This window comes from Cryptomeria japonica, chromosome 2 (assembly GCF_030272615.1).
Source record: "Cryptomeria japonica chromosome 2, Sugi_1.0, whole genome shotgun sequence".
NCBI lineage: Eukaryota > Viridiplantae > Streptophyta > Pinopsida > Cupressales > Cupressaceae > Cryptomeria > Cryptomeria japonica.
In genome coordinates this window covers 669871659-669896839 of record NC_081406.1, presented here as the reverse complement: position 1 = coordinate 669896839, position 25181 = coordinate 669871659, and the positions used below count along the sequence as shown (strand labels likewise).

General features: G+C 37.1%; 1 protein-coding gene across 2 annotated transcripts in view; it reads right to left on the bottom strand.

Annotated features, from left to right (window-relative positions):
• LOC131034024 (uncharacterized) overlaps nucleotides 1-25181 on the bottom strand; it is a 110336-nt gene that overhangs the window by 76859 nt on the left and 8296 nt on the right. For both annotated transcript variants that reach the window (XM_057965366.2, XM_057965365.2), the window contains exons 4-5: nucleotides 11002-11074; nucleotides 10577-10640 (exon numbers count right to left, since the gene is read on the bottom strand). In XM_057965366.2, coding sequence (XP_057821349.2) covers nucleotides 10577-10640; nucleotides 11002-11074 — 137 coding nt within the window. The remainder of the gene's footprint in view (nucleotides 1-10576; nucleotides 10641-11001; nucleotides 11075-25181) is intronic.

Genomic DNA, 25181 nt, shown 5'->3' with positions numbered 1-25181 from the left:
CTCTTCGTTCGTGTGACCTTACTTTGAAATGATTGCACTGGAGCATGCTTTAAATGCTAAGTCACTTCACTTCTGACACTACGGATCTTCGCACATACTTGCTATAAATGACAGATTTCAAATCATTGAAGAAAGAATATTCCTCCCCTCTACGGCCATTTATCATATCCTAATAGTTCGCGCCCTCACCTCGTGGCAACTCACATGTCTTCCAAGAAGCCTATACATCAAACTCTGAACTTTGCGAAACAATCGCGACACAACATTAACATTACAAATCTTGAACCTTGAACCTTGAACCTAAAAGGTTCAAGTTCAAGGTTCAAAGAATGCAAAATGCCGACAAGGACTAGTAAAGACTTAAAACTGCGCAGAAGAACAAGACATTCAAAACAACGCCTGTTGAACTTTGAACCTTGAACCAAAAGGTTCAAGTTCAAAGTTCAAGTTCAACACAGTGAAACTTAAATGACATAACAATGGACGAGTTACATGAGGAAGGTTAAGGAAATGACTTGACCAACGGATTAGACGGGCATTACTTCAAACAAGGACACATATGGAATGGAGATTTCTCTATGGGCCCAACAGACTCACACTTGATCAATTTTCTGCAAGATAGATAATTAAAATGTACCTTCCAAAACTATTACAAACCCCAAAAATAGCATAGGTTTAATATTTGACAAATAATTTACTAATAACAAATAACAGTCAAAAAGTTTCAACAACTCCCAAACTTTTGCAAGCTCAAAAATTCACAAGTTCTCTGGCATGCATAAATTGGCCAAAGTTTTTCCAGAGTTGTTTGTGTCAACTCATTTTAGCCCAAGGGCAAGTAACTTATTAAAAAAATGGTCACATGACACAAGCCATCAGAAACTGGCCGAGTACTATAGGTTCTATACATGAATAACCCTATTTATGCACAAGAACTTGTGTCAAACTAATTCCTCCTTGTAAAAGCCATATGATACCAATATAAAGTGGTGTTGGTCCCAAATTTGCATTCTAATTCAATTAAACAAAATACAAAAGCCATAACATTCTAATTCAATTTTGTGGGATGATGTCCAAGATAATTGATTGAGGCATTAAACCAAGCAATATTTACAAAGGCTTATAAAATTCGTTGATCTTGTTTTGCATGCCACATTGGAGGAACTTTCGGTCATATATCTGAAGGGTATACAGAAGCTAGTACCATGGATCCATTAATAAATGTACCTTCCTCAGTAATTATGCTGAATAATTTACACAGGCGTTCAACAACTCATAAGATAAATTGAAAAGCCAAACCATCATTTATGGATTATAAGAAGCTGAAGAAGAATGTTCAAACTTTAAACATCAGCCGTAATAGAAAAGTTCATTTGTGGCTTTATTTACTTGATCAACATCAACAAGTCCATTGCCCTTTGATTAAAAAACAATCAGCCTTAACATGGTTGAGTAGCAAAATCACTATATGGTAAAACAGCCACATTTCTAATAAGTACAAAATGTTGCACATTCAGTTGGTGGTTTGGGAAAGTGAAAAATACCTTGTGACTCACACTTGGTCAATTTTCTGCAAGACAGATAATGAAAATGTACCTTCCAAAACTGTTGCAAACCCCAAAAATAGCATAGGTTTAATATTTCACAAATAATTGCTAATAACAAATAACACTCAAAGAGTTTTAACAACTCCCAAACTTTTGCAAGCTCAAAAATTCACAAGTTCTCTGGCAACCATAAATTGGCAAAAGTTTTTCCAGAGTTGTTTGTGTCAACTCATTTTAGACCAAGGGCAAGTAACTAGTTAAAAAAATGGTCACATGACACAAGCCATCGGAAACTTGCCTGAGTACTATAGATTCTATACATGAATAACCCTATTTATGCACAAGAACTTGTGTCAAACTAATTCCTCCTTGTAAAAGCCATATGATACCAATATAAAGTGGTGTTGGTCCCAAATTTGCATTCTAATTCAATTAAACAAAATACAAAAGAAATAACATTCTAATTCAATTTTGTGGGATGATATCCAAGATAATTGCTTGAGGCATTAAACCAAGTAATATTTACAAAGGCTTATAAAATTCGTTGATCTTGTTTTGCATGCCACATTGGAGGAACTTTCGGTCATAAATCTGAAGGGTATACAGAAGCTAGTACCATGGATCCATTAATAAATGTACCTTCCTCAATAATTATGCTGAATAATTTACACAGGCGTTCAACAACTCATAAGATAAATTGGAAAGCCAAACCATCATTTATGGATTATAAGAAGCTGAAGAAGAATGTTCAAACTTTAAACATCAGCCGTATTAGAAAAGTTCATTTGTGGCTTTATTTACTAGATCAACATCAACAGGTCCATTGCCCTTTGATTAAAAAACAATTAGCCTTAACATGGTTGAGTAGCAAAATCACCATATGGTAAAACGGCCACATTTCTGATAAGTACAAAATGTTGCACATTCAGTTGGTGGTTTGGGAAAGTGAAAAAAGCCATGTGACTCACACTTCGTCAATTTTCTGCAAAACAGATAATGAAAATGTACCTTCCAAAACTGTTGCAAACCCCAAAAATAGCATAGGTTTAATATTTGACAAATAATTGCTAATAACAAATAACACTCAAAGAGTTTCGACAACTCCCAAACTTTTGCAAGCTCAAAAATTCACAAGTTCTCTGGCAAGTATAAATTGGCCAAAGTTTTTCCAAGTTGTTTGTGTCAACTCATTTTAGAACAAGGGCAAGTAACTTGTTAAAAAAATGGTCACATGACACAAGCCATTAGAAACTTGGCTGAGTACTATAGATTCTATACATGAATAACCCTATTTATGTACAAGAACTTGTGTCAAACTAATTCCTCCTTGTAAAAGCCATATGATACCAATATAAAGTGGTGTTGGTCCCAAATTTGCATTCTAATTCTGTTGGTGTTGGAAATAAGCCACACCCGGACCGACGATGGACTGGTCCAAGAGGGGCCAGTAGCTCAGTGGTAGAGCACTCCAACAGCCTATGGAAGGTCCTAGGTTCGAGTCCTAGCTGGTCCATGCATCAAACATGGTATCAGAGCCAAGTTATAAACTAGTCCTAAATTGAACTTGAGTAACTTAAGATCACACAATTTGAAGACTAATCAAATTCCTTCATCAAACATGGCAAGCACGATCAGATTCGAAGATCGATTAGATGGAGCAAATAAGTTTTCGTCATGGAAGCTAAGAATCACTATGTTGCTAAAGGAAAACAAAGTATACCCATATGTATACGATGAAATCACCGAACCTAAAGATTAACCGGAAAAATCTCAGTGGATAGAAAACAATGAGAAGGCCATGAGATTGATCATAGATGTTGTTTGAGATCACATTGTTCCAATCCTAGCTAGACAAGAAACTGCACATCTCATGATGAAATCACTTGAAAATGCATTTGAAATCAATAATACCGACAAGACACTCGCACTCAAGAGGCAAATAAACAACATAAGCATGAATAAAGATGAGACTATAAATGCTTACTTCATGAGGATAACAGCACTTCGAGATCAACTATCTTCAGTTGGATGCAAAATTGATGAAAAGGAATTAACCTACACTGCCTTAAGTGGATTACCCAACTTGTGGGAACCTTTTGTGCAAGGCATAAGTGCAAGACCTGAACTTCCTAACTTAGACAGACTAAGATCTGTCTGTCTTCTTGAAGAAACTAGACTACTCACCAAAGGGAGCAAACAAAAGGGTTTAGATGAGGACATTCATGTTCTTAACACTAATTCCAACTCTAAGAAGAAGGAAAAGAAGAAGAATTTCAAGAGGAAGAGAAAATTTAATGGAAAAGGCAAACCAAGAAAAGATGTCTCTCAAATTCAATGCTTCCAATACGTCCTATATCAACACTATGCTGCTAACTATCCAGATCTAACAAAGAAGCATGCAACAAATGTCAAGGTTGGAAAACCATACTCGCAAGAGGAATCTGAAATGTTCACATTCTACACAACACTTTCAAATCAAGTTTCCAACATATCCTGCACCTGGGTGATTCATGGTGGATCATCCCGACATATCACCGGATATCGAGAAAACATGAAAGTTATGGTGGAAGAAACTGATGAGGAAGTTACCATTGGAGATGATTCTGCACATCCAGTGAAAGGAGTGGGGTCTTGTACAATCAAGTTAGAATCAAGAATAACTATTCAGTTGAAGGATGTACTATATGTACCAGAAATCAAAAGGAACCCGATATCCATTTCTGCCCTTGAGGATAATGGCTATAGGGTCACCTTCATGGATAGAAAAGTCCTGGCATGGCCTAAATCATCTACATTCAAGACAGCTCAAGTTATAGGAAAGAGGCATGGATATCTTTACAAATTATGCACTGAACCTAAACAAGCCCTTGTTCATGAAACTTCAGTCTTGAGTGAAATTTGGCATAGAAGATTAGGGCATTTACATTTCCGTGCTCTAAACTCTTTAGACAAGATGGTAACAGGATTACCTAAGTTAAACCTCTCGCACTATGGGACCTGCAAAGGATGTGCTCTAGGAAAGAACACCAAAAGTTCTTTTCAAAACAGCTCAAGCAAAACCAAAGATACATTGGAGCTAATCCACTCAGACTTGTGTGGACCTATGTCCAAACCCTCCATAGGTGGAGCCTTATACTATGTGATTTTTGTGGATGATTTTTCAAGGAAGACTTGGATCTATTTCTTAAAGTACAAAGAATCTGAAGAAATTCTAAATAGATTCAAAGAACTCAAAGCCCTGACTGAAAACTCATCCGGGAAGAAAATCAAGACTCTGAGAACAGATAATGGGAGAGAATATACTTCAAAATTGTTTAAAGAGTTTTGTGCAATCGCAGGGATTAAGAGGGAGTTTACAGTACCTTATAACCCCCAACAAAACGGAGTAGCAGAGAGGAAAAATAGAGCTATTGTGGAAGCTACAAAATCAATGATGTTCGATCAGAACTTAGATGCCTCATTCTGGGCGGAAGCATCTCGAACAGCAATTTATATCCAAAACAGATGTCCACATTCTCATCTTAACAACAGAACTCCAGAGGAGGTATTTACAGGTCGGAAACCAGACATAAGTCATTTAACGATATTTGGTTGTCCTGTATATATTCATATTCCAAAAGAGAAGAGAACAAAATTGGAGCCTTCCGGAAAGAAAGGCATTTTTGTGGGATACAATGAGACTACAAAGGCTTATAGAATCCACATTCCTGGACAGAGATAAATAGAGCTAAGTCGGGATGTAATATTTGAGGAGGATATTGCCTTCAAAAGGGCAAAGAATTATGATGAGTTGGAAATACAAAATCCTCCCTCAAATGAGGAAACATGTTACTTCCCTAAAGTTCAGATGGAAGCTCCTAAAGACACTTCTTATGAAAACCCACCTGAAGCTGAAATTCACAGGGAGTATCAAGAATAAAATCCAAATATCAACAAAAAGAAACAACCACTCTGGGCTAAAAAAATAGTAGAGGAAGCAGGAAGCTTCGCGGCATCTGATGGTACATTCAAAGAAAGCAAGAGGTCCCGGAAACTAACTTATGATGCACTGATGAATGAAATCCTGAACTCCAAGCCCTCAAAAGTCAAGCATGGAAAGATGCCATGAAGGAAGAGTACCTATCCATCTTGAAAAATGATGTTTGGGACATAGTGCCCAGACCTAAAGAAAAATCAGTTGTGTCCTCCAAGTGGTTATTCAAGATTAAACATGTTGCAGATGGCAGTATAGAAAAACACAAGGCACGGTTTGTTGCTAGAGGCTTCTCACAGAAAGAAGGTATTGACTACGAAGAAACTTTTGCACCAGTAGCTCCATACACCTCAGTTAGAATAGTATTAGCCATTGCAGCATCCAAAGGGTGGAAGGTTCATCAAATGGATGTTAAAACTGCCTTCCTAAATGGAATTATTGAAGAAGAGGTTTACTTGGAACAACTTGAAGGCTTTATAGTTCATGATGCCACAACTCATGTGTGCAGACTAAAGAAAGCTCTTTATGGGCTAAAACAGGATCCCCGAGCCTGGTATGAAAGAATTGACAACTATCTCATGAACTTAGAATTTTCAAAGAATGTTGCAGATCCAAATCTCTATTTTAAGGTTATTAATGGTGACTTGCTGATCCTAATACTTTATGCAGATGATCTCCTAATCAAAGGTAAGGACCATCTCATTATTCAGTGTAAAAGGGATCTAGTTGCAGAATTTGATATGAAGGATTTGGGACTCTTACACTACTTCCTAGGGTTGGAGGTATGGCAGAAACCTGACAATATTTTCTTGAATCAAAGAAAATACACCATTGATATATTGAGGAGATTTGGAATGATGAACTGTAGAGCGATGTCTACACCCATGGAAACAAACTTGCACAAGTTGAAGGAAGCTACATCAAAGTCCAAAGTGGTGGATCCTACTCATTATAGACAGATCATTGGATCACTTATGTATTTGGTTAACACTAGACCTGACATATGCTATGCAATTAATGCTTTAAGTCAGTTTATGTGTGAACCTCGAGAGATACATCTTGTAGCAGCAAAACATATCATGAGATATCTACAAGGCACTATTAGATATGGCTTTAAATATGAGAAAGTTGATTTCGACTTAGATGGATACACGGATTCAGATTGGGCTGGAAGTGTGATTGACCATAAGAGCACTTTTGGATATTGTTTCAATCTAGTATCTGCCATAATCTCTTGGACAAGCAAGAAATGGTCCTCTATAGCTCAAAGCTCTACCGAAGCAGAATACATAGCAGCCTCTATGGGAGCCCGAGAAGCAGTGTGGCTTAGGAAATTGATTTTTGGACTATTTGGAAAGCCTCTGAAACCTACCACTCTTCTGTGTGACAATCAAAGTTGTATAAAGCTTTCTGAAAATCCAGTATTCCAAGATCGATCCAAGCATATTGAAATCCCCTATCACAATGCAAGAGACATGGTGGAGAGACATGCTATTCAATTAGAATATGTTAGTACAAGCGATCAAACAGCTGACATTCTCACCAAGCCTCTTTCAAAAGCTAAAGTGGAGCACTTCAGGAAGAAACTTGGTATGGTTGAAATATAATTGAGACACAGTCTCAAAAATGTTTTATTTGTACTTATATAAAGTTGTTTAATGTGTAAACTCTTTATTGTCATATGTGTTGACTCTATGACAGTTATGGGCCTGCCCACCTGTGCACATTATATGAAGGTGGCGATCTTTCTAATAATGAACACTTATATGCAGTATTGTAAGGTGACGACTTTGCAATACTTACTATCATGACGAATATCATGCTGACTTGATATTCATGGAAATGTCTTGATACTAATCATTCTTTGGAAATATTGATAGATATCATGTTGACTTGATATCAAGTATGTATTAATATTCCTTATGGATAAATCATGGTGGATATTATGCAGACTTAATATCCATGGATATGCCATGATGAGTTATGATAGACATCATGATGTCAGGACACATGCCATAACCAAGGTATTTAAATATCATGCTGACTTGATATTTAATATACTCCTTGATATCACAAATAGTGTGATATCTAAACTTGTTCATACTTAGTTAATCTTCCCTAGCTAAGAGGGAGTGTTGAAGATATTGTAGCTTTAGTCAGATTAAACTGAAGCGCCGAAATAAGACATGAATTAATATCTTTGTCTAAGATAAACTTGAGATATATATGAATTAATATACCAAATGTTGGAGGTGCGATTGAATCACCATTCGATCCATGTTTGTATTGATAAACACACTAATGGTTAGTTAGTACTTACTAACTAAACGGATTCATATGAATTGGGTTAGTTAGTAATTAAGACACGCCGTTATGATTGAAGGGACACAACCGATCATGAATCAGTTCTAAGCTTCATATATATCCTCATTCGATGGAAGAATGCAATCATCGAAATCAATAAATGACTTGCATTCTTCTGCAGAAATAATCCCAGCAACCTGAATAGTCATTCGATATTACAGACTGATAACAAAATCCAAGGCAGTTTATACTGCAGATCGAATACATATTATAAGTGTTGGGCATTCACGTTTATTGAATTAATCATCATAACAGACATTACTGTACACTTACCTGCATATTCAAAACAGAATTTGATTTAGTTAACATTCATCTATATCTTTATTAAGTTCAATTTGCATCAAACATGGTATCAGAGCCGGGTCCAGGGTAGGAGCCCCAAGCACACGAGAGGTGTGGCTTAAGGGGGGTGTTGGTGTTGGAAATAAGCCACACCCGGACCGACAATGGACTGGTCTAAGAGGGGCCAGTAGCTCAGTGGTAGAGCACTCCAGCAGCCTATGGAAGGTCCTAGGTTCGAGTCCTAGTTGGTCCATGTCTCAACAAATTCAATTAAACAAAATACAAAAGCCATAACATTCTAATTCAATTTTGTGGGATGATGTCCAAGATAATTGCTTGAGGCATTAAACCAAGCAATATTTACAAAGGCTTATAAAATTTGTTGATCTTGTTTTGCATGCCACATTGGAGGAACTTTCGGTCATAAATCTGAAGGGTATACAGAAGCTAGTACCATGGATCCATTAATAAATGTACCTTCCATTTCATAGGGCAATCTAATGTGTTGGCCTTTGAGCAGATCTTCTCCACATGTGCATCAACAATGTGAAATTGAAGGTGTATCCATACTGGTTAAGAATCACCCATACCAAGTTTATCTCTAGTTGAGATATTGTCTTGACATCATTACAACAAAGAATAGACAAACAATTGATAATTCCAAAACAAAGCATGTCCATTTTGTTCCTTTTGCATTTTTTTCAGCTGGCTATTGTCAAGAAGATTCATTGTGCAAATATTTCTTCCCATTTCTGCACATTTCAAGAAACATATTCTATTGTAATGACTAAACCTCTAAATCCATCTAGTAGATATCTTAGCCTTTGCACAAAAAAGAAAAATAGAATAATATGAGGACCTCAAATGTCAACATTGCCCAAGAAGACGGATAGACTATTGATCAATGAATAAGGGCTTATACAAGGCTACGTTGCTCGATCCAACATTCTAAAAAAGTCGTGAATTGAAAATTAGCCCCCAAGTAGACATTCCATTTGCCACAAAATTCAAGAACTCTCCTTTCTGCTTTGAATCAATTGTTATTTAGCATATCTCTAAAGGAGTTAATTAAAAGAAGGTGATTAGAAGGAATTAAGTAAAAAGAACTTTGGCAACATTCACAATACGATTGATTACATGAAAAATTGACTTGACGAAGTGGCTAATGAAACTAGGGATGTGATAGCAACCAACGACATGTGGGTTAGGGGGATTAGGTGTAAACAAAGGGTAAGGATTGTTATTTCAATTGGAGTCCCTTGGTATTTCATTTGTGGTGTTGTGCATTCAACAAAATGATATGTAAAGTCTGTTCCTGTTAAATCTCCCATTTGTAAAAGGATTGTTATTAAATTGGTAAAATCTTTCCAGCATGGTAGAACCCCAAAAGATTAAACAGTTTATATTTGCAGCCAAGCATTGCTTGCCACCAGTTTAGACAAAACCATTTCTACAGTGCATTGAAAATTGCATAAATATCTCCAGGGAATATTAGACTGTGTTTAAAGGTCTTGCAGTATAGTAGAATAGGTCAAGCATTGTTCACGCAGAAGCCACTGTATGTTCACTAATTACGGAAGGATTGAGGTACGTCTACAAATATATATCGAAACGACAAAAGTTTCCATGTGCACAAGCAAGGCAGACTATAAATAAGGCTCTCCTATAGACATGTAGAAAGCAACAACATGCAATATTGAAATGCATCAGTTATTAGGAAATGAAATCTATGAAGAAATAAATTGTAAATATCAAGACTCGTAAAAAAGCAGTTTATTAAATTGAGAATGTCTGAGCACAAAACAATAGCAGACCTTTTAGATGCATTTTGAAGATTTATCAAGAAGAGGTAGTTTTTGAAAGAATGTATAACTTTGAAGCAAAGAAACTTGAATACATTGCTAGCCCAGCATGGATTATTGTCTATGTAAGTTCCAGTTCGCCTGTAGAGGAACTCACAGACTCACAGTTCTCTCTATGTCATTATTTTAGTGATGTCATATAGTAACAGACTTTTAGCCTTTGGCATAATTGAAATCAGGGGACTCTAACAACTGTTTGTTCTCCCTGAACATCTCGTCCAAATCTCAGTAAATGTTGGTTACAGGGCAAGATTGCAACAAGTTGTTAAATAAGTACACAGCATGGAGAAGGACACAAGTTATAAAGGTTGTGGACGAGGGCAAGCAAGTCATAGCAAATCAAATTTACCAGATTTTGAGCTTTGTGTTTATCAAAGCTCTTCCATGATAGCTAAAATGCTTCCAGGATGATAATAGATTTTAAGCCTGGTATTTGCATTTGCTTCCTTTGGCTTTAGCCAACAAACCATGCAAACAAATATATTAAAGATTAAAATATTTATTTTTTACAAGTTATTGCATACAAGAAATAAAAAAAATAAGAGTACCTATATTTAGTTCTGCTCTTTCCCAATCTTCAATTTTGATCCAATTTCCCTTGCTTGAAGTTGCCTGTAGTAAAGTTTTAAAACATTTAGCCTTCAAAAATTAAAACAGAAACAGAGATGAAACATCAATTTGTTACTAGTAGACGGTAAATTAAGATCATGAATAAAGTTTATAGTTAAACATATTTGTCTTTCTGTGACTTGTTGACCTTATTTGTTTGAATTTTTATTATTGATTAATCATTAAAAGATTAATAATTATGTAATGTCTCAAAATGAAGTCACAACAAACTAAGTAATAGTTAACACATACTGTTAATTACTGAAAAATGAGTATTTGCTCAAGTGTTATGAAGCACATACAACACTACTGTGGGAAATGTTAAATGTTTTTAGGCAATTTTAAATATTTCCATGGAAGATACCTTATCAAGAGTATAATCCTTCATTCTCTCGCACAATCCATCCAATAGTTCCACTACCCTAAGTTCGCTCACTCTGAAATTTGAATGGACATCAATTAATGCTTAGTTGAGAGAATATAAGCAATACATCATTCACATAGCACACATATAGTCAACTTAGCATTTGCAATACCTCCTTCAAATAGCTTGAAAATAAAATTGCATGCATATACACGTACACATAGATATAAATACACATACACACCCATGTGCACCACACATACACATAGTCGTGCACTTGCAGATCTACAATTCACGTTTCCTTTTTAGGAGGGGGTGGAGGGAAGCTAAAATATTTTATTTATTTTAAGGAATAGTGTAGAAATGCATGGAGGAAAAAAAATCAGGCATTCAACATTTCCCTACAGATATTAGCTCAATACATTTAAGACAGAAAGACCTTTGGATCAAAACTAATAGCAACTATAAAGCACTATAGTCTATAAATGTGCCAACATCATACTGCGTACAACAGTTCTTATAAGTGTTAGTGGCAGCAGCTAGAAGGCATTCCTGAAGTTCCGATTATGTACATAACTATTATCATTTGCATCAATTTTATCCTTGCTGAGCCAATCGATAAACCAAGTCTCAAATATACAAAGATAAAACAAAAAAATAACATTATAATCTATGAGCATTATTTTGAAGTGTGCAGAACCATGTGACCAGAGTGATTTCAAGGATCAGTTCTGATGTTTTTAGCATAACTGTTAGAGGAATTCCAATTCCCTTGGGACCCTGTGCAACTCATTTAGAAATCTCTGTTATAGGACTGGCATTCCTTAGAATAAAGTGAGAGGCTTGAGGCTGCACATTTGCAGAAAGCCCAATTTTTGGAGAAGCAGAGTAGGAATTCCTTGGAATATTTAACTGGCCAAGAGACTTGCTGAAATAATTGCAAACAGGGGCCAAAGATGTTGAAATAGTAGCTAGCTCGGATACCTATCTATTGTATTTTAATGTTGTCAATGATAATTAAAATAGACATGTATTATCTATTATGTAAATCGAACTTAAGGTTGGGCCCAAATACATGTAACTTGTAATTATGTCTTGCTTGGGCAAGACCTATATATAATGTAACTTGTGGATAGGACAGGCACTATAAATGTAACTAGTAATTTGGTCTGACCCTAATTGGGCAATGTAACTTCTGGTCCTATATTGAATGTAACTTGTAGATAGGGTAGGCCCAATATGTATCTTGAGCGATTATGTAATTGGGCTGGGCCCAAACTCATGTAGCGTATGGTAAAGGCAGTCAAGCAATAACGTCTTAATAGGTCAAGACCTATTTGTACGATATACATAATATTATTATTAAATTAACAAGGCAGGCCGACTTGAGACTTGACACCACAAGTCAAGTATATAAGCAAGTCATTTGCATAGCATAATGAATCAATTTACATACAAGGCGAATCATTCTTAAGGCTGTCAACAAATGTAATCTGCTCTCCAACATTTGGCGATCTCTCTCTCTCTCTTGTGCGAACGTGTTCCTCATCCATTGTGTGAAGGCTGGCTGTTAGGTGATGCTATCAAGATCTTGCGAAGCTAACGAAGACTTGCCTTGAGCGAATTTGATGCTGATGATAAGGGCTGAAATCTCCATTACCATATAAAGAGAAATTCAGATCTGCTATCTTGCTGGTTGAACAGCAATCTGAGATAAGCACACTTGCCTTGTAATTGCCTACATTTGAGATAATACACATTGTACTTTGTGGCTGGGTTTTTCACCTCCAATAGGGAGGTTTTCCCAGGGTATTGGTGTGTCTTGTTTTGTATTTTTTATTGCCGTTACCGTTCTGTTATAACCTGATTATTTAAGATTAACATCTGATTGCTTAAGATTAACAAAAGAGCCATGGACTCTGCTATTCATTTGATGCATCTCGGTCATGAAATAAACTTGAGCTATAGACTGCAGCCTAGAGAAAGAAGGAAGCAGTAAAATCCAAGCCCTATTCTCCATAATGGAAGCACTGGCCATTACCTGAGTAAGACTGAGTTCTTCGTGAGGATTACGACCTTGCATTGGGGCAGATCGGATTGTAGCTCACAATTAGCAGTGCACTTGGTGATAATATATTCCTCATAAACAAGGGTAGGCTAGTGAATTTTAGCATTTTGTTCCATCTTCAAGTTTGTAACTAATGCAGACACAGATTTCTTCATTTTTCTTCATTTTTTTAACCTTTCCTCTTAAAAACCTTTAGATCTTGTTTTGTGGCCACCCTTGTACAATTTACCCTACCTCATTCTCTATTTTTGCTCAATCCTTCAATCCGAGTATGATGGTGCTTTTCAGCATTTTCCTCCATCTTTGTTTTTGTACCTAGTACTAATGCAGATTACTTCTTCTCTCTTTGTTGTGTTGAAGCTCTCCAACACACCTGTAGATTCTTATTTTTGTGCCTACCCCTTGTGCATTTTGCCCTCCTCATTCTCTAGTTTGGCTCAATCCTTCAAACCTGGCACTCCTAAATATTATAGCACCAAAAAAATCAATGTGCACTCAAGTACCCTGACTTGGAGTTGAATGACAGATCTTGTGTAATCTTTCACAGATCAAAAAGATGGATTTATGGAAGTAAAAATGCTGCTGCCATAATAATTTTGTATTAAGAACAATTAGTAACATTATGAAGGGGAAACTGTATGGAAAGGAACCTAAACAACACAGCATTACATTGATCCTACCATGGGATTTGCTTATAAACAGTTCAATCATTAGAAGCTCATCTAAATACTACAACTCCCTAATCCATTCGGCATTAGTGTTCCTTCATAAACACTTCTGTTGCTGAGTTACCCATAATTTCATAGATCTGATCTTCTTCCCCTTAATTAAAAAGCATATAAGGAAATCGTTCTTGGCCATTAAATCATATACCTTTCGGTTTCTCAGTGTTGACAACAGCGTAGAACTATGTCAAAGTAAATATATATGGTATTAATGTGCCTGATAGCCAATAGGAGCCTGTAAAAAGAAACTACTGATTTGTTGAATGCATTAAGCCCTTTAAAATCTGAAATATGGACACAGGGGAGACAACCTGCAAAGAATAATGCTAACAAGGATTGAGATAAAATAAGGCATATAAATGGCGTAAGTTGAAAAAGAAAGCAAAAGAGGTCAAATGGTGAATAAAAATTAAAATGCGACTGAATATGATAAATGTGATAAACACTAGGGAGTGAGTGAAAAAAACAAAGGAGTAAACAAAAATGAGAAAAAGCCAATTTTACCCTAGGGCAAAAAATGAAAAAGGATGTGAATATGTTAAATGCATGTGGCTTGACGTTTGCCTGGCATGGGGAAGCAAATGGGGCATGAATCACAAAACGGCAAAAAGGTATTAGAAGTATGGTAAGGAAAATGACTTGGGAAAAGATACTAATATATTATTATGAAACGATATCCTATTCCTAGTCACAAATAATTTAGGATCCATTTCTCTTATCAAAAATGTAGCATGGGAGAAAGGGTGAATTTATCAGAAGGCCTATGGGAATGGTTAACATACACTAAGGGTAAAAATAAAAGTGTTGTGACTGAAAATAACATCTAAGCACACGATGAGTAAAATGAACTTGATAATTTATTTTGTTTCTCAAATTACTTCCCATATTCATTAGATCTGACAGTAATCACTTCCAACGACAGTTGAGTAAAAATTGGGAATTCTTGATTCGCTGAAGAAGCATTGCAGTAGTTGATAATAGATTCATGCCACTGAATTATGTTCCCACTTGAATGCCCAGAAAAATCAGAGCATGTGCCAACTATTTGGTGTATAATATTTGGCACACTCTGCTGAGAGCCGTGTCCATCATTTTAACAATAATTATTAATTCACAAATCCCATTTGATTGTAGCCTTGTGGATCCTTAATATATTTGCAGAAAATAATTCCATTGTGACAAGCCATCAATCCATCTAAATTATTAATATGTTTGCAATAATGAGTCGTAGGTGCACTAGGAACATCCACATTATTTTGTTTATCAGCTGAGAAAGTGCAGTGATCTCAAAATTGAATATTCAGGAATTTTGTTCTGGAATTCTTTCCAGCTATGCCATGTTAAAAAACCTGGCATGAATCATGGAATGCACTTCAGAATTTTCTATTTTGTGTGTACACATCTGTTTTCAAGGACCTGCTCAATAGAATTAAAATGCAGACCTGTACTACCAAAGAGACCAGCATAGACCTTCTAGATTGTTTTAGCTAGAGGGTACTGTAGAAATAGATTTTGGATTGTTTCTGTATAGCTTTTGCAATTCCAACAGATTACAGAACCCATATTTCCCTTTTCTATATATTACCAGCTGTCAGGATTTTCTTGTGATCCATCCCAGCTACAGGTGGGATTTCATTTTGAACCTAGTAATTCCAGCAATGGTTCCATATAATGTCATTTCCTTGTGTAGCAAATTGGGTATGCTGAGGTGACAGTACGGCCTTTGTTTTCAGTATGTGGCCATAATTTTTTATATTCCAAGTTCACAGGAAAGATAGGTCTATTGTTAAGATCCCTCTTCAGCTTCTGCACTTGATTTTGTAGTTCAGACCTTAAACTTTTTCAATTTGGAACTGTTCCAAATTGTGAGGCATTGTTCAATTTGTATGCACTAATCAGATATCATGATATATCCTCTATTTGAAGCCCCTGCTGTAATTCTTTATAACTGGGCTTATGAGGAGGAAAATTGCCAGTTCCTATAGTGTTCCCAAAATCTAATTTTGTCTCATCTTCTTATTGCCAATAAGCATGATCTTTTAGCCTCTATTCTCCGAACTGGACTACCTTGTATGTACTAAAAAGAGATTGTCTCCAATCTGTATTAGTGCTATCCTTATTGTAGTGAAGATGAATTTTTCCTGGAGATTTGTTCCCCAAAGCAAATCTGATGCTTGCTAAATTTCCAATTAGCTTTCGTAGTCAATACTTGATTGAACAATCCCATATCTTCTAAATTGAATCCTCCCTTTTGTTTTAGGGTGCTCACAAGGGATTAGGCAATAAGAGGATGTTTGGAGTTATCATCTATTCTTTTACATTAAAAATTCTTTTGTAACCTCTTTGTTTGTACTTAAATCTTAGGAGATAAGAGCAGATAGGACGACATAAAATCTGTGACAGCCAACAAAACTGTTTGGCTAAATTGAATTTGTCTAGCCAATATGAGCAGATAATTTGAGCTGCATTTTGCTATAGTTAGAGCTTAGAGCTTTGAAGTACTTAATAAGTGTATGGGAAAACCTTGATAATTCATTGGCAACTTTCTTTATTTGAATTCCAAAATATGGAAAAATTCTACAACTGAGGACTTCCTACAAGTTGCTGATGGGACCACTGTGGAGCCCAACTATCTTCAGCATCATTGGTTTCATGGTTTGAACTTTGACCCCTCAGCGAGTTGCAGGTGTGCTATCAGCTTCAGGCTAAAAGGGATTGCCATATTTTACAAAGTGAAGTGAACCACACCTTTATTTACTAGTGTCTAGTCTAAAGTGAAATCCACATAAGGTACCACTATTATTTAGATATTCTAGTCCTTTTGTATCAACTTTCCTCCACCACCCTGATTAGAGGTCCTTTACCCTTTTTCTTCATGAGGTCACCATTTTCAGGCATAGATTTCTCTATAAAGGTACAAAATATTGCAGATTGATTACATTCTTCTTTCATCCCATTACAGATGTTGGAGGTGTTAACCACTCTTTGGATACTATTGATTCGCATACAGTTGGAGACAAGCCAATGAGACATTACACATCTTTATGGTATACTATAGCTAAGACTCCTCCACAGCTCAGCTCTAATACTAATGCTTGTGACTATCTCTCTTCTAATCTCTACACCCCTCTCTCATAGCGCAAAACCCAACGACAAACTCAACTTACCAATTTCTTTTCTATCACCGGCAATTCTTCAGTCTTGAGCATTAAGGAGGGTTCTATGTGGAATCAACTGTCTTCTCGGATTATCCAACCCAATCCCCCTAGTCCTAGACTTTCCTCAATCAGCATTCCTAGACTTTGCTGTGATAATCCTAAAGTTATTGACAATAATATTGTTGACTCTTCCAACACATCCTAGAATACAATAATTCAAAGTTTTTGTTCCCTGCATAGCTGGTCTTCATCTACTTCCACTACTTTGTACAATCCTCCCCTTGCACACTTTTTATGCTTGTACGTGTTTAGGAGATAACTTTTTCTATGTAAACCCCATCTGTGTATATTTATTTGTTAATCTTGCTTTTTTTCTACTTTATTGCATTTGCTTTGCGAGTTTGAATGTGCAGCCCCCCATTTTCCCTAAGTCTTTGCTATTAATAATTATAACTAATGTATAGTCTGTTGTCGTGGCTAAAATCGCATCGCTGCAACTCTATCCGGCCAACGCAGAATAGAATGATCTCGCTGAGTATCCTATCCTCTCTTGAGATAAGGAAATCCCTAATGCTGTTTTAGTTGATCAATGGGGGCAACCTCAAGGTTCCAAATGTCAGTTCTTGACTGCAAGATAACTCAGTGATCAATGTGTTTTGCTGGGAGCACAAGGGGTCTTACGATTTTGCAACAAGATGGTCTGCTGCGATTCTCAAACTGCGAAATAAAAATCAAAAGGGAAGGGAGGTTCAGGAAACCTAAGGACAATGATGATAACAGTTGATGCAGTGGGTAGTTAGATTTCGATAAACAGATTCTTGTTTTTGCCAGAGATACACTCACAACTAGACAAGAACTGTGCAATCTCCAAGGGATGAAGGATTTTCAAACCGAAGACATTCATTTAAGCACCAATTATGGCGCAACCTAAAATGAACGCCTGCAGTTGAACTAAGCACAGTTTGGGTTCAGACTAACCATGCATGGTGACCTACAATCAACAAACCCCCAATGGTATGAACCAGAAATGCATCAAATACCCCTCCACACTTCACCATTAAAATCCTTGCACTCTAAAATTAACCAGCTAAAAGAAACCAAGCAAACTGACTAAAACAAAGACAACAAACACCATATTTCAACGTTCATATATTTGCTTCAACTGCCATTACAACAGTTTTTGCAGCATCTCTATGTTATGCCTAAAATCTAACCTATTCTAACTCTAAAATCTAACTACAAAACTCTAACCCTTTACAATGAGAGGCATCCTGCCTTTTATAGATTTTACATGTCGAACTAGTGGCCAGGATTGACTGTATCCAAGGGTTGCAATCTGCCTTCCAGAAGCTGGCATCTTTAACCCATGCCCACTAAATTTTCAGTTATCTATCCAACCACTATCTCAACTACCTATCACTGTTTGGCTTTAATTTGGGTCTATCCGGTAGTTGGACATAATTGACCTATGTCCCCTCTGTTTTAAAATATCTTGAGTGGGGCCCACAGGCAGTTTTACATTAAAACAATTTCAGTTTCTCAAACTGAATTTCTGGAATTTCTTCCAGCAGTGTATCCTTCTAGGAATGCGCATACTTGCTAGATTCTTAATGTTCTTCGGTCTTTGGTCTCGGGGGTGGATTTCAACTCGGGGTCCAGCGGCACGCTTCCCAATGCTTGGTTCCGATCTCACGCTCCTACATCTTCTTCTCTAGCTTCCAGCGCTTGTCTTAGATCTTGTGTAAAATCGTCACTTTAGCTCCTTGGTGTCGATTGCGATCAGGTCTTCACCTTGCGTTTTAGATCGATACCTTAGCCTCTCTCAACATTGCCAATCTGCGAGCAATGAATTCCACTTTAATAAATCAATTTGAAAAATTAATTAAATTAATTTGACAAATATTAAATTTCTTTGGCGAGGTCGGGCTTGAGAAGCTCTTTGTGAGATGTATCTTTTAAATGTTTTCGCCTCCCCTTTCGGAATTCAGGACCTTTAGGCAAGTTGAGAGATTTCGTTTTAAGTTAAGGCCCACTTAAAACTCTTTCCTCTTTTCAGCCCTTAATGTTCGAATTTCAGCCTTTGGAGCTACTTTGCGAGACTTCTTTGTATTGCCTTCCAATTTCGGGTTGAATGCCTGAAATGCGTGATTTATTTCTTTTACTTCATCTTTGGCTTATAAGTTTATTTTTCGCAATTTTCGTCTTTCTTAGCAATTTCGGCCTAAATGCCGATTTTGCAAACTTTAATGTTTTCGGGCCTTATAAAGCTAAAATGCGAACCTAATGTCCTTTTCTAATTTCCGGCCTACTGAAGTTGTTTTGTGCGATTTTTCTTTCTTTTTCGGCCTACTTGATGAAATTGCACGATTTGGAAAACTTTAGGTTTATTTCGGGTCACTTGGGGCGAATGCGATTTTGGGCTATTAGTATTTCGCGAGTTTTAATGTGTTTCTCCATTTTCAGGCTTCTGAACTTTCGGCCTCCAAGGAAATTCTGTGCGATTTTGGTTTTACTTGTGCTTTTCGGGCTGAAATGGGGAATTGCACAATTTTGCATTTTCCTAAGTTTTTCGGCTTTGAGATCTCTTCCTCATGATTTTCTTTATTGATTCCTTTATATGCATTTCGGGAAACTTAGTCGATTTGTGAGTTTTGAATGATTTCGGCCTCCAAGGTTATATTAAGTGACTCAACACTTGTTTTTCATTTTCGGCTTTTTAGACCTTTTTGCAAGACTTCACGATTTTCAAACTTCCCTAAGTTCTAGGCGATTTTTTCTCCACAAAGCAGCAAACTCCTAAGGCGTTTTTGCCTCTCTTGCCTAAGCGTTGAAGGTGGATGAAGATTCGACCCCTCCTTGGGCCATTTTATTTGCATTTGCTGCCACATTTTTCAGTTTATGGCGATTTGGTAAAAACGTGGCTAGGGTTTTTGATTGTGGTTTATCTCTATTTAAGAGCTATTCTTCTTTCTTCCAAAGATTGATCATCTTTTGGAGAGGCATTTTCAGATTGAAACAAGGTATGATTTCTTTCCTTTTCTTGTTTCATTTTCTTATTTTCTTGTTTTCTTATTTTCCTTCCTAATTGTAGATTTGTAAATATGTTGTTTTTTCCCCAAAAATCGGTTTTGTGAGAGAGATTTTCCCCCTTGATAAGCAATTTTTGAATTGCATTGATCTTCCCCATTTTCCCTCTTTACTTGTTCTTGCTTGCGCCCATCACTTTGACAAGTAGACAAAAACCATTAAAAATGTTGATGGTGAAGCAATAATCCGCCTTGATGCAGACACAATTGAGAAAGTCTTCAGAATACCTCCTGCACCTGTTTATATGGAGATCTCCAAAGATAGTGCAACTGAGTACTATGTGAAAACGGAGAAGGACTACAAACATCACATTAACAGGTGGATTCAAGAGCCACGAGCCACCTTCTCAAAGTGGGCTAAGTTGTACCGCTGTGACTTCAAATGGGAGATTGGAGGCATCATAACCCTCCTCAGCAGGATAATGGGTCTTGAACATTCTAATGTTTTTGAGCCCTGGATGTACCAGTTCGTCATATTCATAAGGCAGTCCCATCATATATCATGGGGAGAAGTCATCAGCGACGCCTTGTGCGAACAACTTGCAGCAGTCCCTTCCACCATGACTTTTTATATGAATTCATACTTAGTGTATTTGGCAACGTCACTCAGACATTTCCCTGGTCTTTCTACCAAGGGTGACCGCTCACTTATACCGGTATGGGAAAATTATGATCAGCTGCCTTTGAGACCTAGCAGATTGCATTTCAGAAGAGTTCAAGATGCATTCTTCGTTTATTTCAAGGCCAGTTTGACAGAACTCTAAAGAAAAAAAGGATATCAAATGAGGCATGGGAAAGAGTGAATGAGTATGGATGCTTGTTTCTTCAATTCCCGACCTTTACCTATATGAGAATTGGATGCTATAGTGGGCAGCCATACATGCTCCCTAGATACCCAACTGATAAGATCATTCTTATGGAGTTGAGAAGATAGATCATGGTTGTCCACGCTCATCAGTCCGTCAAACATAAGGTTGGAACGGGGATCTCTACAACAAACCCATTAAAAATTGGTCGGTATTCTCTTGTCACATCTGTTAAAGCCAAGGCCATGGAAACCGAAATGCAGGAAATTAAGCTCAAAAGGTTTAAGTTAGAGCTGATTTTGATTACCGAGGTATGAAGGAAAAGATCAAAAAATCCTTCGTGCACATGGATCGTATTGAGGATATCTGGGTAGATCTCTGTACAGAGATAGAAATTCTGAAGATGGATTACTGCATGTTCACTGCTGAGCAAGTTGTTGATTTGAACTTGGTGGATATTCCATAAGGAATGATTGACGATGGGCACGTACTTGATCCTAAATATATTTCACAAAGGGTTGAGGAAGCTCCACTTCCTTTAATCCAAAGGTCACACAAGGAGTGCATATCCATTCTTGAGAGATTTCAGCCTATCTTGGCTAACACCAACGCTTGGCTAAAAAGTAATGTTGTTAGACTCATTAAAATCAAGATTGGAAAAGACGATGATTCTACCGGGCCTCTTGGACGCAAGTCTGAGATTCAGCTGGACAACAAGGAAGGCACATCATCTTCTGGCACCAGGATCAAATTGCGAGTTAGTCGGGCAATAGTGCTTCCTCCTGAGGAGGCGATAGTTCGTGGGAAGGAAAAGCCACGTTTTCATGTTCAGGTGATCGATCTTGATAATCCAAAAAAAGAGCAGCAATCTGATGATGCTCCTAAGTCTCCAACATCGAACTCGCCTCATGAGATCCCTTCCGCAGTGTCCATTGAAACGCCCCTTTCTCCTCCTGACTTAATGGTGGAGGAGTCTCCTTAGAATGTCGTTCCTATTTCAGCATACGAGCCGCCTCCTGATCATCAACAAGAGAGTGTGCTGGAAGTTCCTGAAGATACTCTTGCATGTATCCAGCTATCGGAGATTGATACCTCCACTTCTGGTTTTGAAGAATTCACGAGGCAATCTTCATGCCCATTGGTTACTGAGCAAACCGTGGTCCCATCCAAACAGATACTCCTCCCAAGATGACCACGGCTGTTCAAACAGAAACTGCTTCTCCTTTGCCTACAGCTGCTACTAAAGGAGAGTTGATGGCTTTACCTCCATGGCTTAGTTCTTTTACTCCAAAAAGGAAAAAGCAAGAAATCTCACCTAATGCCTTTGATTATCAACAACTTAAACAGTTTAGACCCAAGGTTGCTAAAAAGGCCAAGACTATCTCCAAAGTAACTGTTGACAGCAACAAGATGAAGGTAGCTGAAATTGTTGAACCCATTGCAGATAAGCCACTTGAAGAGATGTCAGTTGCTGATTACAAAGTTACAAGGATAGAATTGGGTAAGCAAACGCATGAGGTGATTAAACATGATGCTCAGTTTTATGTAGCTTCACTGGTACAGCGGTGCGATGAACTTTTAGCTAAGAAAGACAAGCTAGAAGAGGACAACCGACAACTTGTTGCAGCTATTCGTAAAATCACAAAACATACCGGTGAGGTGAGTAATCCTTCAAGTTCTACCGAGGCACGAGAATCAATTCGTAGTGTTGAAAGGGCTGCTCAGAAAGTACAAGCATTGGATTCCTGGGTTGATCAGCTTCATGATCTATGTGCACAAGTGTTGAAAGACATTTTTCAGATGATGTCTAAGTTGGAGACTATTGAAGAGAAATTAAGTCATACCTCCGACGTTTTTAAGAAGAATCTGGAAAGTGTTGAAGATAGTTTGACAATCTGGCACACCATGCCCCAACAACAGTTGAGTGTTCTACAGGACCATGCCATTATCCCTTCCAAGGTCATTTATTGGAATTTGAAGAGCTTCTGAAAAATAAGGCCCTTGTTCTTAAATCCCTCATTGAGGAGATTGGTGATGCAATGAGATTACGGGGTGAAGTTTTCCAAGATATTGTTTCTCGTTGTGAAAAGGCTTCTTACAACATAATAAGTCAGGGAGAGTTGATACCAGAAGAAGAAGTTCTTGCAGATTTACAAATGAGGATTCATAATGAATGGAGGAGCGAACAATTCTCAGCTGCTTCAATTCAAATTTTGATGAAACACCAAATCTTTTTGCATGAAATTCAATCCATCTTGGAGAAGGACAACTCTACGCTCCTCCGATGCCATGATACCATTGTGAAGACCATGGTTGTTACCAAGAACATCCATGAACCGGATCCTGATGAACTACGAATGATCATCAAGAAGTTTGAAGGATTCATGTCTTCATGTGCTGCAGCTTAAGTGTTTTTCAACACTTAGTTGTATTTTTCCAGATTTGTAATCTTTTAGTTGTAGTTTTTCTTTTGACAAGTTACATGTAAAAGCCTTTTTGTAAAATGCAAGTTAAGTCTCTACTTGCACTTTTGTAATTACATGTAAGGCAACTACGAGTTGTGTTCAATTAGGACTGTAGTTGGAATAAGTCTTAGTTAGTTATTGAATAAGTCTTGGTGGTTGAGAGAATCTCTAAAGTTAGTTAGGATCCTCCCACCTTTTTCTCAAGGCTGCTCTTCTATAAATACTTGAGGGGTCTATTGTAATTGAGATCTTTTGGAAAGCAAGCAAAAACTCTGCCAAATTTACAGCAAAGAAGTCTTTGGGCTTTCATGTGTGAATTCAAAAATCAAAAGGAATAGAAGGAAATTGCTCAAGCCTTGAGTCTTTGTGCTACATTCTTGAGTTTGTGTTCTATTTTATCTTTCTTGCAAGTGTTTCTTAAAGAGCTTAATTGCATTTGATTTGCAGTCTTTGTGCTCCAAGTACTTGAGGTTAATATAAATTAGAATAAATACTCTTTTAAGAGGAGTTGTAAGTCTTTGTGCTTGCACTTATTCTTAAAAGAGTTTATAAGAAGATTTTGTGAGAAATAGTTGTGAGTCTTTGAGCTTATACTACTTCTCATTGTTTTAAGTAGAAAAGAATAAGATATTCCAGTCTTTGAGCTGTTATAATTTGTTCTTGATAGCGTTAGTATAGAAAAGGGTAGATAGGACTTCACATAATCAAGTCTTTGAGCTTGATATTGCTGTCCCGTCCCGAAGGAAGTGACGGAAGTCTTTGAGCTTTCAGGAAACTTCATTTCCTTTCTCTCATTTCATTTCGAAAGTTGTTACTATTGTTTTATATCAAATCGCTATCGCTTTTCTGTGAAGAGAAAAGGATATTGTCTTTCTTGAAAGAAGAAGAAAGATTGTTGTCCCATCCCATTTTATTTTCAAAGTTGTAGTTAGATAGGGGGAGCCTTCCCTTAATTAGGAGAGTTTTACTCACACGCTGTGGTTGAAACCACAATTTTGTATATTTCTCCAAGTGTACAAAATTTTCAACCAACATGTTCATTTCGGCTTACAAGACACTTTTGGCGAACTTAGCGAACTCAGTATATGGTCGCGTGACTAGGGTTTCGGGTATTTAGTTGACTTTGTGAGTTTGGGAATTTCGGCTCAGAAAGCCTATTTCGCGAGTTTTGGGGATTCCTTGATGGTTTTTGGCCAAATGAGCTGTTTTGAAAGTTTATGAATTATCTCATATTTCGGCCTTTTAGGACGATTTTAGAGCCTTAGAGTTCTTGGCCTTAGAGGCCGAATTTGGCTTCAGAAGCATTTCAACCTAAACTTTCTCATACGAATACCTCAGAGACGGGGGTCCCCTATCCATGACAGGGATGGGGTGCAAAATGCACAACACAGTCCAGTCCCTTTGACCTGCACATCATATGTGTACATTTATATAAATTATTAATTTCTTTCCTTGTTTGTTTCTTTTTCTTCTTTCAAAGATAATACTATATACATGTATTTATTTGCAATCCCAAGCCCTCTTGGTTTACTTCTTGTATTTTCCTCAAAAATTTCATCTCCCATTTTCCAAAATTGGAAAATAAAAGGAGCCACCTCTTGTAAGAATGCTAGTTACCATCCTTGTTCTCCTTACTTCAAGATTTTGAATAAATTTGCCCCCAATCAAAATCGAAAACTACAAAGAGAGTTCCCATGGCGAAGGCCTTTAGTAGAATAGAAAAGTTGTCCCGTAACCATCAAGAAAAATAGGGTATGTTGGGAATACAAATGCAACTATTTATCCATTTGAAGACAGAATGGCTAAATCTCAAAGCTTGAAAAGTTTGTCCAATTAAATCCTAGCTATATTAAGCAAAGGCTTTTGAGATCT